Source organism: Lampetra planeri, chromosome 46 (assembly GCF_965212315.1).
Source record: "Lampetra planeri chromosome 46, kcLamPlan1.2.h2, whole genome shotgun sequence".
In the NCBI taxonomy this organism is placed as follows: Eukaryota; Metazoa; Chordata; class Hyperoartia; order Petromyzontiformes; family Petromyzontidae; genus Lampetra; species Lampetra planeri.
This window is the reverse complement of record NC_136152.1, coordinates 4,644,880-4,661,648: the sequence shown is the minus strand read 5'-3', so window position 1 is coordinate 4,661,648 and position 16,769 is coordinate 4,644,880. Positions and strand designations below refer to the sequence as shown.

The 16,769-nt window shown below is 53.3% G+C and overlaps 1 protein-coding gene across 1 annotated transcript; it reads left to right on the top strand.

Moving 5' to 3' along the window:
- The first annotated feature begins 85 nt into the window (after window positions 1-85).
- LOC144733345 (sterile alpha motif domain-containing protein 1-like) lies at window positions 86-15,179 on the top strand. The gene is made up of 6 exons (XM_078615196.1): window positions 86-190; window positions 925-1,075; window positions 7,792-7,902; window positions 10,111-10,210; window positions 11,111-11,219; window positions 12,654-15,179. Exons 1-6 carry the CDS (start codon window positions 104-106, stop codon window positions 12,798-12,800), a joined length of 705 nt encoding a protein of 234 aa, XP_078471322.1. The 5' UTR covers window positions 86-103; the 3' UTR covers window positions 12,801-15,179.
- Window positions 15,180-16,769: the final 1,590 nt, after the last annotated feature.

Here is a 16,769-nt window from a genome sequence, read left to right as displayed (position 1 = left end):
CGTGATATCTGGACACCCCCCCCCCCCCCCCCTTGGCTGCCCCCACTCCGCACACTCCCTCCACTGTGTTCTCTGTGCAGCGTCTCTGGTCGGCTCCAATGAGATGCCAGGCCAGAGCAGCGGCGTGCCCAGCGAGTGGACGAGTCCCGACCGCCGCCGCACTCCGTGTTCCATCTGTGCCGAGGACAGCGTAAGATGCTTCGCAGATTTCTACCTCAACCGCGTTCAGCAGTTATAGAGCGGGGGCTCTCGGGGGGTTCTTAGGGGGTTCATAATGGCCGTGTTGGAGACACGTGTGAGTCAACGCTGCCGAGATGCTGGGTTACAGCCCTAGGCATGGGTGTCTGTCTCTCAAAGGGTTCATCATGTCCGTGTTAAGGATACTGAGCCGACACCACTGAGATCCTGGGTTCGTTTTCTGGTTACGGTCGCCTGTAATCAAACCAGGTTCTCAACTGTAGTGAGTTGATGATCTCGGATCATTCGCTAAGTACCGCACGCGTGCATAGACACACACACAAAAACGATTGTGTTGAATTTTTATCCTTCACTGAAGTTGGCATCGCCCAGCTGGGAGGAGTATTGAGATGTATAAATACATGAGATGACTGGCGCACGGCAAGGCCGACCGCACGGTGTGACGGTGGAGCTGCTGCCCGGTGGGGCGAGAGGGGCCTCCTGTGAAGAGACCGACCAGGGCAGTCCCACAAACCCCATCGTCGCCATCGTCGTCGTCATCATCGTCGTCACCATCGCCATCGTCGTCGTCACCGTCATCGTCGTCGCCATCGTCGTCGTCATCATCGTCGTCACCATCGCCATCGTCGTCGTCACCGTCATCGTCGTCACCATCGCCATCGTCGTCGTCCGGCACTCGTCTTCTGCCTCAGTAGTGTGATTGACCATGTTTTTTGTTGTTCCCAGAATGCACTGCTGTGCTGTCGCACATGCGGCAGCTGTTACCACCCGCGGTGTCACGAGGGCTTGGCGTCGCGACGTCACCACAACCACGCCAACCACGCCACGAGCAACGCCGTCGCAGCTACAGTCGCTGCCACCACCGCCACCACACAAGGTGAGTGTCGGCATCAAACTCCTCGTTGTGTCCGTGGGTGGTGGTGGAGGAGCAGTGGGGAGGTTGTTGGGTTAGGACCTGGTTTTTGCAAAGGTTTATTTCATCACAGTCACTTCATTATAATAATCACAAGTAGTTGTGATCATCACCTACTTTCATGATCATCATCGCAACCCCCATTGCCACAATCTTTATGATAATCTTTATCATCACATCCCCTTTCATCATCACAGCTCCATCAGCATCATCACAGCCCCATGACAGGCTGTAGGTAATGAAGTCACGGGCCGAATAATTAATTGTCACAATCCTGCTTTGCTGCTTGATTCAAAAACTTTTATTTTATGTTGTTTTCACGCTGTCTTACTCGTAGCGTCTGCCTCGTTCGGTGTGATTCGTAAAATTACGCGAACTTTGCGAGTCGGGGATGCCACCCACTCGGGTACAACGAGCCAGGTACGCTTTACAGGCAGAAGAATATCTCACGTGAACGCATCGCTCAAAATAACCACAAGGGTCGTTGAGAGGAGTCTTTTCCTGTAAGATCAGCAGTTCACTGGCATTCGTTCAAGCAAGCCCCACTTTTGCTGACAAGACACCGAAGTGTCGAAACCGGTCCATAGTTTTGTTTGTAATTGAATCGGTGTTGCTGCAATTACGTGCTCCCAGAAGGCCGTGCGGCTGATGGGTTGTGTGAGAAATACTTTACATGGAGAGACGGCCATGTGAAGGAGATTTCGTCCGCTTGTCTATTATGTTTCATGCAGATGCTTTGTCTTGAGTGCTGGTGGTGGTGGTGTTGTTATTATGATTATTACTACAATGCAACTACTGGGAAAAAAATGGGCATTTCTCATGCCCGGGGAAGATGTGCAGACTTTCCCAGGACGATGCTGAAAATAACCGGGAGCCGGTGCCTTCTGCAGATGGCAGCTAAAAGAGTTGAATTATTTTTATATTTTAATTTTCAAGGATCGGCGGAATAGTTTTGTAATTGGTAAGTGGGGCATTAGTGTTGTCTTGGAACACACCTGGATACAACGAGACGATGAGTTGAGGCCAGAAGTGTGTGTTTCGGACCAGTTGGTTTTGGTGGTTGAGCAACCAGCTCGCAATGGGAAGGCTGCAAGTTTCAATCTTGGGATAGGAGTTGACTTGACCCATCCTCCTTCTGGGGTCGATAAAATAATTACTAGGTTGTCGGGAAGGTCATCATTGGTTGGCCTATGGATAAGATCCCCCCCCACCTCCCATAAGAATGTGGAATTTCCACAGCCGAGTCATTGAAGCTAGAACTCACTTGCCCATCGTCTGTTCGCAATGAGCTGCAAGGAACGTTAATCAGAAAGTTGTTTTGCGCTGCTTAACGCGTGAAAGCAGGGAGGCAAGTTGAGTGGGACCGCGACACAAACACCCGCAGCAAGGCGTGAGCAGCAGCGGGTGCTGATAATGTTTTATGTTTGCAGTGGTGTACATTTAGCTTCTGCGGGGGAGAGATTGTTTGATGGTGTGCGTCGATGATTTGCCACTGTCCCTAGGCATCGCCTGATGGGATGCCAGGCAATGAATTGTATTTCCTGCTGTCCCTATGCAAATTGACCTCTCCTGGATTGAACTATTGAGTGGTTTGGTCTGGAATTTATAAAATTAGATGGCGGTGTGGCCGGTCCTGTAGTGACTGATTGAGTGGTGTTACCTATCTTGTCGTCTAGTATTGAGTGGTGTGGCATAATTTAGAGTAAATGAAATGGTGGCCTTTGGTAAATGAGCATAGTGAATGAGACAGTAGCATGGTTTATTGTCTATTCTTGCGATTAGAAGCGGTACGGTGCAGGAGTTGGATGTCGGTGTTAACAGGTGAGCCACAACGAGTGGGCTTCAGAGGAGAGTTCGTTGGTGTAGTTTTGGTGTTCCTCCGTTGAAGTAGCGCAGACTTCAGTGGCCCACAGTTGAGGTTGCAAGGCCACAATTACACTCCTGTGGCCTGTGACGATCTTAACTAGTTCTGAGCCTCTCCTAGATCAACTCAGGCTTAAATGATTACCTGGTGCGGTGTGTAAACGTCAGTACTGGGGAGACAAAGGTGGTCGAGCATGGTGCTGGACACCCCATCCCCTTGTGTACCATGCCGGCCTTCATAGGTGCTTACTAACAGTACCCACCCCAACAGTTTGTGAAGGCTATTATGCAGGGATCTTCGTCTTTATGGGGCGTGTCTTCGTGTATTCTCATTTGAGTCAGATTCGACCTCGTCGAGGCCCAGGACGGGTTCAGGTCATCGTCATTGGTGGTGTTGGCCGTGAGCAGGATTCGAATTCGAATTGCCGAGTTCGTAGCGCAACACACCAACCATTGCACTACATACAAAGGCAGTCTCACACAAGACAAAGATCCCCCGTGTAGCCTTCACAGACCGTTGGGGCAAGAGCTGTTAGCGAGCACCTATGAAAGCTGACACGGTACACAAGGAGGTGGATGGCCAGCACCACGCCCGACCGCTTTTGTCTCCCCGGTGGCGATGTTTACACATCGCACCAGCTACTAATTTTAGGCTGAGTCGACCTAGGGGAGGCCCAGGACTGGTTCAGATAATTGTCACCGATGTTGGCCGTGAGCGAGAATTGAACCAGGGTCGCCAGGTTCGTAGCGCAGCGTAGCACTAACCACTACACCACCGCTCCCCACTCACACAAACACACACACAGGGTCGCACACTCACATACACTCACGCCCACTGCTCTCACACGTCAGATGGCTTCTGGGAGGGGCTGTGTCCTGCTCTCAGACGATTGGTTGATTGGATGACGAGTCGCCCTTCCTTACCCCCAGCAGGGGATATCACTCGGTTCTCTGTGCAAGTGTCAGCGTGCTCGTGTGGGTGGGTGTGTGCGCACATGCATGTGTCGGTGTGCGCGCGTGTGCCTGAGCCGCTCAACCCAACCCCTCCTGCCGCAGGCCATTGCACACTTCCTCATTCCCTCCCTCGCTTCCTCGCCGCCTTCCTCCATCGCTCCTTTGCTGCCTCTCTCCTCCGTCGCCTCCTCTCTGTTCCCTCCTTCCCTCCATCGCTGTCGCTTGCCACCATTGAGGACTGTAGCCCGGCTTGACCCCCCCTCTACCGTGACCCATGGACCCCACGCACTCTTGGTCGTCAACCCCGTGACGGGAACAGCTTTAAACGCCGCCGGGCGGCCGCTCCTGTTAATCCGTGACGCGTTGCTGCTGCTCATATCTCATTGCAACCCGCCCCACCACAACAAAAACCCGTAAATCTCTTGGGTCAGCGAGCCGGCGATAATGAAGGGACGGTTGAGCTGCCTGGCTGCCTGGCAGGCTGGCAGGCTGACCGGTGGCCTTGCTGGCAGGCTGACAGGCGGCTTGGTTGGCTGACCGGTGGCCTGGCTGACAGGCTGACTGGTGGCCTGGCTGAGAGGCAGCTTGGTTGGCTGACCGGTGGCCCGGCTTTGGCTGGCGGGCCAACTGGCTGGCTGACAGGCTGTCTGGATTGACTGGAGGTCTGGCTGGCTACCTGGCGGTCGAGCATTGGCGGTGGTGTGGACTGGGATCATCGCGGGGTGATGCCGTGGCAGCGTTGATCGGTGAGAACGTCCGAGGAGGCACAGACGCTGCGGTCGTTGGTGGCGTCCGTGGTCCCATTAGCCTGGTAAACGTTGCTGTTGTTTGTGCCGAGGTGAAGCTTGTTCTCACGGTGTTTATTAAGGTGCGTTGTATGTGATGGGCTTGGTGATCCTCGTGTGTAGTCAATGGGTGGATAGAAGTTGTATCGGTGTTTAGTCACGCGTGGTCTCATTGGCCGAGTTGATTCTGCAAAGTCGAGTTTCGTAAAGTGTGAACCCATTGGTCTGGTAATTATTCCTGTACTCGTGTGTAAACAGACAAGGATATATGATGTCTAATGCAATTGCAAGTGAAGTTATGAAAAACAGACAATTTAGCATCAAATTGTAATGTACATGGGAGACGAACCAAGGACATTTTTAGAAGTAATGGAACAAAGTTAGGTGCAGTTTAAGATTGTTTAGCCATGTGCATTGTAAGATGTGCTACGATTGGTGAGGCCAGTTTGTTAGTTTAACCAGGTCTTTCAAAAGACATGCCGCGATTGGATTGACCGAGTGCACGTTGTTTGGCCCAGCTGTGATTGGCCAGATAAAGATTGTGTGGTCAACAGCTTGGTACGACGTCTGTGGGGAACACGGCGAGCACGGTGCGTGTGTGTGTGGGGCACGGTGTGTGTGTGTGTGTGTCGTGGGGCACAGTGTGTGTGTGTGTGGGGCACGGTATGTGTGTGCCGTGGTGCACAGTGTGTGTGTGTGCCGTGGAGCACAGTGTGTGTGTGTGTGGGGCACGGTGCGTGTGTGCCGTGGAGCACAGTGTGTGTCTGTGTGTGTGCGTGTGTGTGTGCCGTGGAGCACAGTGTGTGTCTGTGTGTGTGTGTGGGGCACGGTGCGTGTGTGCCGTGGAGCACAGTGTGTGTGTGTGTCTGTGTGTGTGTGAAGCTGAGGTACCGGCTGTTGAGGAAGTACTGAGGGCGATCCGGAGTCTGAGACCAGGGAAGGCACCGGGCAGAGATGATCTCCCAGGCGAAATGCTGAGGGAGGGTGGCGTTTGTGCACAGACTGCCCTATATGACATCATAACAACAGTCTGGACCACTGGACGGGTTCCGCAGGACTGGAAGGATGCCCTGGTGGTCCCCCTCTTTAAGAAGGGGGACCGTACCGACTGTAACAACTACAGGGGCATCTCACTCCTCAGTGTGCCGGGTAAGGTCCTGGCAAGGATTATTCAACATCGCCTTGCTAGGCATGCTGAGGAGAGGCTTGCGGAGCCCCAATGTGGTTTCAGGAAAGGGCGGTCCTGCACAGATGCCATATTTTCTGTCCGTCTGCTACAGCAGAGGTGTAGGGAATTCCAAAAAGACCTACATCTCTGCTTTATTGACCTGGTCAAGGCCTATGATACCATCAGTAGGACTGGGCTCTGGGTTGTTCTTCGTGCTTTCGGAGTCCCTGACCCTCTGCTCACGATCATTAAGGACCTTCATGATGGTGAGCGGGCCCGGGTAAAACTACGTGGCCGGGAGTCGGAGCCTTTCCCTGTACACCTTGGGGTGCGACAGGGATGTCCTCTGGCTCCCACATTATTTAACATCTATTTCGACTGCGTAGTTCGTGAAGCCTTCAATAGCTGTACCGGGGGAATTACCATTTGGTACAGATACAATGGGAGGCTGATCGACGCCCGGGTGCGATCAAGGGATGGCTCCCTATTGGTCAACCACGTTATGTATGCCGATGATTTGGTAATAGCTGCTCATTCAGAAGAGGAGTTGGAGACGCTGCTGCTGAGACTGGAGCGTGCCACTAAGAGGTGGGGCCTTACCATCAGCCCCACCAAAACTAAGCACCTGCCTGGGTATTTTGTACCATCGGGCACTCCGCCCCCACAACTCCCAATCGGTGATGGGGCAGTTGTGGAGAGAGTAGAGAGTTTCCCATACCTGGGCAGTGTGCTCATGACCGGCTCCAGTTTATCAGCAGAGGTCTCACTCCGAATCAGTCGAGCGGCAATATCTTTTCATCGGTTGCGTAACGCTGTGTGGAAGCTACCTGGTCTGTCGCTCCGCACGAAGCTTCAGGTCTTCTCGGCCACGGTCATTCCCTCCCTTCTCTATGCTTGCGAAACGTGGACCCCCCTAGTGGAGCATCTTCGCCGGTTGGAAACATTTAGGCTGGCCTGCCTACGATCCATCCTGGGTTTAACCAGGCTGGATTGTGTGAGGAGCTCACAAGTCCTTGAAAGATCTGGGCAAAGTCCCATCAGTGAGCTCCTCCGGCAGGCAAGGCTGCGTTGGCTGGGTCATGTAGCCCGCATGCCCAGCCACCGCATGCCTAAACAGCTTTTGTTCGGCCGGATCGAGGGGGCTAAACGGGCGCGGCACGGGCTAGAGAAGAGATGGAGTGATGTGGTACAGGAGGACGTGGAGCTGAGTGGACTTGCCGATGACTGGTACCAGCGGTGTCAAGATCGGCCTCAGTGGAGGAGGCTCGTGAAGGACGCTACTGGGCAGTTGGAGGCAGTCGCCCTCCAACAACAACGGAGGGCGGAGGAGCGACGCTCACAACAACGAGCGGAGCGCCGGGTGGCTAAAGCACAGCAAGTTGGCACAGTAGGGGGCACAGGTGGTGCATCAGCCAGTCATCTCGGTCATCTCGGTCAGTCGACCCGTGGCACCTGGGTCTGCCCCGTGACCTCCTGCCAGCGGGCGTTCGACACTTCACGTGGCCTCAAGGTGCACATGGCCTGGCACAAGCGTCGTGGTGACGTCACCGCCACTTAGTGGCGAATGGCGGTTGTTGTTGTGAAGCTGAGAGTTCCGCAGTACTTGAGTGGACACGCGGGATTTGCGTGTGAGCATGAGGCAGTGGGTAGCGGTGAAGTGTGGTTGGCCATGACATGCACAAGAAGCGCGTGTGTTTGTGAGGTGCACACCGTGTGTGTGTGTGTACGGGTAAGCACGGCGTGGGGAGCGATCGTTTATTTGTTATCTCGCGCAAGTTCGATTCCCGCTCACGGTCAACACCAGCGGCGATTTATCTGAACCAGTCCCGGGCCTCCCCTAGGTCCACTCGGCCTTAAACGAGTACCTGGTGCGGTGTGTAAACACCTTGTCACTTTTGTACTGGTTGCAGGCGAGTGGGTGTGCACGAGGTGTGAGGAGAGCAGCATGCTGTCGTCGGGAAAGCCGTCACCCCCACCAGCCCCGGCCACACCACGCGAAGACACGGAGCACACGGCCGAAGGTGCGGCGCCACTCCAGACACGTACCACGCGGTACCACACGAACACATCACCGTGTACCACACACCACGTGGTGCCACACGTACACATCACCGTGTACCACACACCACGTGGTGCCACACGTACACATCACCGTGTACCACACACCACGTGGTACCACACGTACACATCACCGTGTACCACACACCACGTGGTGCCACACGAACACATCACCGTGTACCACACACCACGTGGTGCCACACGAACACATCACCGTGTACCACACACCACGCGGTGCCACACGAACACATCACCGTGTACCACACACCACGTGGTGCCACACGAACACATCACCGTGTACCACACACCACGCGGTGCCACACGAACACATCACCGTGTACCACACACCACGTGGTGCCACACGAACACATCACCGTGTACCACACACCACGCGGTGCCACACGAACACATCACCGTGTACCACACACCACGTGGTGCCACACGTACACATCACCGTGTACCACACGTACACACCACGTGGTGCCACACGTACACATCACCGTGTACCACACGTACACACCACGTGGTGCCACACGAACACATCACCGTGTACCACACACCACGTGGTACCACACGTACACATCACCGTGTACCACACGTACACACCACGTGGTGCCACACGTACACATCACCGTGTACCACACGTACACACCACGTGGTGCCACACGAACACATCACCGTGTACCACACACCACGCACACTCCCCACACAATGCTACACGTGAATAATGCCTGAACCATACACCACGCAATACACCGATCACTCCACCCCATCCACCACATACCACGCCATATCTTACACATCACAACATATACTGTGCACACCACACCACACACTGTAAGCCACACACACTAAGAAGTGCACCATACCATCCACCACAAACAAGGCAAGGATGCGTTGGCCGGGTCACGTGGCTGTTACAATGTTTTTCCTTCGCAGAACCGGTAACCGAATGGTAAACAGCTGTAAAACCTGTTCACCTTTTTTTATTACCGAGAAACACCGGCAGCTGCCACAGTGGCTGGTGTCAGGGTCGGCGCTCTGGATTCGTTTGGTTCCATCTTCCACTGCGGGGGTTTAACTAATGGAGGGCAAGTTTCCTTTAATGTCCCCTGCCTGAGCTTTTCCACCCAGCAGCGGCAGGTAAACTAAACTAAACTTTTTATTTTACCAGGTAGAGCCCACTGAGCTATAGAGTAGCTCTCTTTCAGAAGCAACCTGACTACAAATGATAAGCCGATCAAAGTGGCTTATGACGTGGAAATGTATCGCAGCCATATACTTTAATAAATGCATGTTCATTCTGAATGTGGAGGGAAAAACCAGAGGACCCGGAAAAAAATCCACATGACCACGGGGAGAGAGACATGCAAATATACAGCAGCAGGCGTCAGGTTGGGAATCTAACCGACGACCTCCTGCAGACCAGGCGAGGTTGTTAACATCTTGCCACCGTGGCGCCTCCAGAGCGCCCTCTGTGCGGAGGCCCTGCTGCCAGCAAGCAAGCATTTCAGGATTGCGCCTTTACCTTTATACCCTTTACCTGACTTGAGAAAGGGACGCAAAACGCGGGGACTTGGTGAGGCCACCGTAGGCGCGGCGGCTGGAAGACAACTGCCACTGGCCAATCACACAGTGCGGTTTCGCACATCCGCACATGCCGATTTGTGCGTTCAATCTACACAATCCACGGTTAACGGCTGTAACCGGTAATTGATAATGCAGTTGTCGTTTTGTAAACCATAGTAGCCCGTATGCCCAGCCACTGCATGCGCAGCCCACCCTCGTGCGCCGTGCCGGCCTGCATAGGTGCTTCGCTAACTGCACTTGCCCTACCAGTCTGTTAAGGCTATACAGGGGATCTTTGTCTGTGGGGCAGCGGCATGGTGGGTAATACACTTTCCCGAGTTCAACTCACGGCCATGGTCAACGTGAGTGGCGACTGATATCTGAACTGGTTTTGCCTCTCCGCCCAGGTCCATGCACCCTGAACTGAGTACCTGATGCAGTGTAAATCATACGGCACTAAAGAGATGAAGATGGCCAGGCCAGGCTTCTGGACACACCCCCCTCTTCCCCTTGTGGCTCCATGCCAACAATGGGTGCTCGCTAGCAGCACTTACCCCAACATGCTGTCAATAGCTACCTGGGGGACCTTTGTCTTTGTGTAGTTCCTGAGGTGCGCGGGGCTTCGTGTTTGCCGACTCCATCCGCGTCCCCATCCCCGGCGAGCCAGGGAGACGCCGAACGGAGTCCGCCACACCACAACGGGTACCCCACACCACCACTATCACCGCACCACACCACTAAACCACACCAGCACCATACCACACCAACAACAACAGCCGCCATTCGCCACCAAGTGGTGGTGACGTCACCACGGCGCTTGTGCCAGGCCAGGTGCACTCCGAGGCCACGTGACGTATCGAAGACTCCCTGCTGGCAGGTCACGGGATATGACTTGCAGATGCACCACCTGTGCTCCCTACTGTGCCAACTCGCTGTGTTTTAGCCGCCCGGCGTTCTGCTCGTTGTTGTTAGCATCGTTCGCCGTCTGCCTTCCAACTGCCCAGTTATGTCCTTCACGAGCCTACTCGACAGAGGCCAATCTTGACAATGCTGGTACCAAGTCATTAGCAAATCCATTCAACTCCATGTCCTCTCATACCACATCATTCCATCTCTTCTCCAACCCTGTACCGCGCCCGTTTAGCCCCCTCTATCCAGCTGTACAATAGCTGTTTGGGTATGCGGTGGCTGGGCATGCAGGCTACATGACCCACACCACACCACTACTATACCACATGTCACCACGATGGGCGACATGGATGATTTTTTACTTTGTGCGCGGATGTCTTTATCGCTCGCTACAAAAAAAGGGGAGCAGTGGCACAACGGTTAGCGCACCGCACTAAAAACCCGGCCACTCGAGTTCTAACATTGGTGACAAATATCTGGGCTTCCTCAAGATGGACTCAGCCTCAAATCGGTGCCTGGTGCATTTTGTACATACCAGCACTGGGGAAGACAAAGGCAGCCAGGTGTGGTGCTGGCCACACCATCTCCCCCCATGGGCCGCACCGGCCTTAATAGGTGTTCGCTAACAGCCCTTGCCCCAACAGTCTGGCGAGAGCTAGGGGAGTGGGATGATCGTTGTCTTTGTGCGTGCAGCGCCGAGGGGCTGAAGCTGCTGGAGCCAGCTGATTGGTCGATCGCCGACGTCGTGAGCTACTTCCGCACCGCCGGATTTGAGGAGGAGGCGCGCGCCTTCCAGGAGCAGGTGGGAACGCAGCCACGGCAACCACGGCAACCACCGCAACCATGGCAACCACCACAACCATAGCAACCTTCATAGCCACAGCAACCATGGCAACCACGGCAACCACAACAACCACCGCAACCACAACAACCACCGCAACCACGGCAACCACGGCAACCACCGCAACCACCACAACCATAGCAACCTTCATAGCCCCAGCAACTATGGCAACCACGACAACCACCGCAACCACGGCAACCACCACAACCATAGCAACCTTCATAGCCACAGCAACCATGGCAACTACTGCAACCATGGCAACCACCAGAACCTGTGTTGAGCGTAGGGTAAGCGTCAATGTTTTTGTTAGAGTCAGTGTAAGGGTTCCAGTCAAGTCCTATCACTGAGGTTGATGTTGTTAAACTAAAACGAAACTTTGTATTTTTACCAGTTAAGGCCCACTGGGCTATATAGCCATTTTTCAGAAGCGACCTGCCCACCAATGATAGCCCAATTAAATGGCTTATCACGTGGAAATATATAGCAGCCCACTAGAGGGTAAGGGTTAGTGTCAGGGCTGTGTCTCTGGTGGTGAGAGTTATGGTTATAGTCATGATAAGAGTTAGGGTTTAGGGCTAGGGGTAGGGTTTTGGTTAAGAGACAGGGTAAGGTTTTGACTTAACTTCCGTGACTGCAGGAATTAATAATCTTTGCTTCTTAAAAATAAAAACCACGACGTTTCGATCGCAACACAAGCAGTCGTTATCAGGAATAGGGGGTTAGCCTCTAAAGGCAAACTGTTTACATTATGGATGTTTGTAAAGGTTTACAATGGGCGTAGCCCAAGTGTCAGCAGCATGGGCGGGGCAGCTGATGTTAATGCAAGTGATGGTCGGAGTGGGCAACGACGGCCCTGGAGGTGGGTTTCCACCAATTAAAGGGCTGCCAGGTAATCAATACACCTCGCTCTACACACGCACACTGTTGACGGCCGAGGTTGCTGCTAGAGGTGATGGTAGTAGTGGGTAATGGAAGCCCACCACCAGGACCATCACTGCCCACTACTACCATCACCACTAGCAGTAGCCCTTCATTGGTGGAAGCCCTTTACCTGGCAGCCCTTTAATTAGTGGAAACCCACCACCAGCGCCATCGTTGCCCACTACGACCATCACTTGTATTAACATCAGCTGCCCCGCCCATGCTGCTGACACTTGGGCTACAACCATTTTAAACCTTGATAAACAGTTTTCCTTTAGAGGCTAACCCCCTTTTCCTGATGACGACCGCTTGTGTTGCGATCGAAACGTCGTGGTTTTTAATTGTATTAATTTTATTCACTTTATTATTATTCTTCTATCTACGTGACTTTACCGAAAGAACCAAAGAATAAGACGGGGTAAGGGTTGGAGTCAGGGCTGTGGCTCGGGTTCATGTTGTGGTCGTGCTGTGTAGGAGATCGATGGGAAGTCGCTGCTGCTCATGAAGAGGAGCGACGTCCTCACGGGCCTCTCCATCAAGCTGGGGCCCGCGCTCAAGATCTACGAGTTCCACGTCAAGGCTCTGCAGAGCCACCACTTCCACAACGATGCATCCTACTGACGCGGCGACACCGACACAGTGACACACTGACACACTGACACAGTGACACAGTGACACATTGACACCGAAACACTTCCACATCGACGCCTCCTACTGACGCGGCGACACCGACACAGTGACACACTGACACAGTGACACAGTGACACACTGACAGAGCGACGCCTCCTACTGACACGGCGACACCGACAGGGACAGCGACGCACTGACACAGTGATATCTCACACTGACGCAAGTGATATCTCACACTGACGCAGTGATATCTCACACTGAAACTGAAGCAGTGACACTGACGCGGTGACACCGATACGGTGAGACTGACACATTGACACAGTGATATCTCACACTGAAACTGAAGCAGTGACACTGACGCGGTGACACCGACACGGTGAGACTGACACATTGACACAGTGATATCTCATACTGACACGGCGAAATCGACACCATGGTAACAATACAGCTCACAGTGATACCTCACACTGGCTAACACAGCCGACCTCTGAGGTTATAGGTCACCTTGAAAGAGTCGCTCAGGGACATGATCGCCCGCGGTCACAGAACTTCACGAGATGCGCGACACGCAGAGACCCGCGGCAAGACACGGAAGAACGCAGGGAAACGCGTGGAGACGCAACGCAATAGTCTCGTCTGCGACGGCCGCGTCGGAGATGGGGGTTCGCCTGCAGAGCTCTACCCGGTGACCCACGATGCACTGGGGCCATTGTGCCATTGCCTACGTTGCTTGGAGGCGGCCGGTGTGAACGTTTCCGTGCCATCCCCGCCGACTGGCCCGATAAACGCTCAGCTCCAGGAGGAAGAGATTGAGCCAGGGCTGCTGATGTTGGACCCAGAGAAAGTGCCAGCAAGGTGGGGGTGTGGCGAGGGGTCTGGCTCAGTATCATCGTCATCGTCGTTTAATATTGACACTGCACATCCCATGCAGTCCGTCTCAGGGGTGGCCTGCGGCAGGGGGAGCCCCTCGGTGGGAGCTGCCCCCCCCCCCCCCCCCCCCCAAGGTACAAAGTGAACGCGGCACCGGCCACACGGGGCTCGGAGTGGAGCGATGGAGAGTTGGTGGGGATCGTGCGCCGGCCGGGTAAAGTAGACGTCTTGTGGATGCCCCGGCCCCACCTTTCTGAGTATTATTGCACAAACCGAGCCGTGCCAGTTCCGTGCCAGTGCCGTGCCGGGCCGGCTCAGCAGGCACCGAGTCGTTTTTCCACTGCAGAAGCCAAGCCGTGCCGCTGATGTCACGCACGAGAAACGGGTGAAATCGCGTGCGGCAGGGGACCCGGTGACGCCACCGTGTCCTCTGTCTCGGCCAGCCCGCGGACACTACCGCACATGCATACTCTGTGTGTGCAAAAGAGTGAATGCAAAGGGAAATTGTGTAGTTCAAGTCATTGTTTCACGTTTGTGATTTTGGGCTTGGACCCTGACATGAAATACACGTCGTGGGACGATCGCTTGTTACTCAAACGACGGGTGTGCCCTTGGGTGTAATGCATCGGGGATCCGTTGCTCTTCTTAGCTCACACACGCACACTGCGGCCAGCTTGAAACCCAGCTTGGCTTTGCGTGGAGAGAGGACCCTTGCAGGGTGGATGGTGGTGTAGGAAATGCTACCCCGGCCTCCACCATTTCGCTCACCATTCGATGTCTCGGCAAACCCGGCAGCACGTTGCATTGCGTGTCATCGCAACAGCTCCAATGCCCCGCTTCAGTGTGCCAGGCAGATCGCCCTCCTCACCTCCTAGCGGCAGCGGTCCCTGTGTGGCACCAGATATACGCAGCGTCGGCCCTGCACAAGTGGGGCTTTGGTCTCGGCTGTGGTGGGTGTCGCTTGAAGGTATCGCGTGCTGTGAGCCATCGCTGCTGTTCACGTTATAACATCGCAACGTCTCGGACGGGCAGGGTTATTGCAGTAATTTCATGTCCTCGGCTGTTTTTTGCGGTGCTGAGCCAGTGGTGTGAATTGTATGAATGTTGAACTTCTTTCGCACCGTATGTAGCCCACCGTGTTAATCTTATGACGAGGTGGGGGGGGGGGTTCAGTTCATCCGTAGCGTGGCTACTGGTTGACTTCCCGCCAAATATGTGGATTCTTAATTCCGTTGACCCTGTGAGGGATGATATTTGGGTCGCACCCGACCGGGATTTGAACTTGCAGCCTTCACCTGCGGCCGTTGGGCCATAGCGGCCAGGAGCTATCACTACGTGTCGTTGTTTGGTGTTTAGTTGCGTTTATAAAAGTATCCTCAAGTGTATTGTGAGTGTCTCTGTGGTACGTTTGGCGTTCTGAGTTATTACCCAAGAGACTGGGCTTGTATAAAGCAATGTTACTACATATAGCCAAAATTAAATGTTATTGCTTCATGGAAAGTGTGTATTTTCTCATTCATTCGTCGATTGTTTTATTTACACTAAGTTTTTAATTTATTAACGAATATGTTACCCCCCCCCCCCCAGAAATAAATGCAAGAAATGTGAGTGTGACCTCAAATTCAGATTTTAGAGTCGATATGTGCCGTGGGATGTCTTGCCAAACCTCAACTCGTTTTCAGGAGTGTGCTGCATTGGAATATTTAATCTAATTGGCTCCACGAGTGAGTCGTGAGCATGTCCATCTCTTTGCCAGTCCACTGTTGGATGTCGCCACTTCCCGTGCCCGCCCGTGTTTGAGACGCACCTCACCACGCCGGCTACCGATGTGCGCTGTGGCCTGGAATCCAACTTGGGTGGCCGCGGGTCACAGCGCATCGCCTTGACCACCGTGAGACGGCTCCACCCGGGTATCTGCTGTGGCCAGAAGTATACAATCCAATGTATACTTCTGGCCTCTCGATGTGCTGTGAAGGAGGGCCATTGCCCGAAACGTCACCTCGTTTTACTTGAGGCATTGTTATTGGTGAATGTGTCGAGTTGTTGTGCTTGTACACCGCTGCCAACGCGGTATCACGGAGACATGCGGGTTGCCACCTGCTGTATGTAATGGGAAGAACTACTGTCCATCTCAACCTTTCGTAACACTAGAGAACTCTTCTTGGTTCTTTCGGTAAAGTCACAGGTGAAGAAGACGGCTGCTTGCGTTGTAGCCGAAACGTCGTGAGAATTATTTTATTTTATTATGTTTTATTTTTATTATTTTATTACTTCCCTTCTACGTGACTTTACCGAAAGAACGAAGAAGATGAATTCCTGCAGTCACGAAAGCTTTAAATCGAAACTAGAGAACTCGTTTTACATTCTTCGTCTCGGTCGGTATTATTAATAATGTTATTACTCGAGTGGCTCGTGGCGACTTGCGTATTTCCCAGAACAGCAGCTGCCTCAACAACAAGGACGATTTCAGTATAATCCGTGGCATTGTAGCGACCCTGTCCATCTCTAACAGGGAGGCTCCCTTTGTCTGGTAGTTCAGCGTTGGTTTCTGCTAAGCCTGACTGCTGATGAGACACTGCAGGTCAAAACCGCTGCAGAGTTTTGATTGTCTTTTGCTGAAATTATGCACTCCCAGAAGGCCGTTGGGCCGATGGGTTGTGTAAACATTGCTTACACAGTATGTAGTTGGTGTAGACTTGCCTGCAACCTATACGGTTTAGCCGTATCGTTGTCTAGGGAGATCAGGTTCATACGGCGTAAAGCCGTTTCACTCTGGGCAAAAACATGTTTTTTAAAATCTATTTGTGCTTCTCACTTGTAATGGGACTGTAGGATGAACGTGTAGATGTATAAGGGCACGGGGTGACCAATAAGGTCTGAATTGGTGTGTAGTAGGTAGGGTACTGGGTTGACAGGTTTGATGTCGACATGATGTGAAGGAGGCACTTTGCTGTGTTACTTACTCTCCACCAATCATGCTAATTATGTTATATACCGTGTATTTAAAATCTGCGGTCATCATGTTTGGTTTATAATGGACCTTGCTATTTAAGAGCGTGTGCCTCGGGAACGTGATTCCAGCCACAGTGG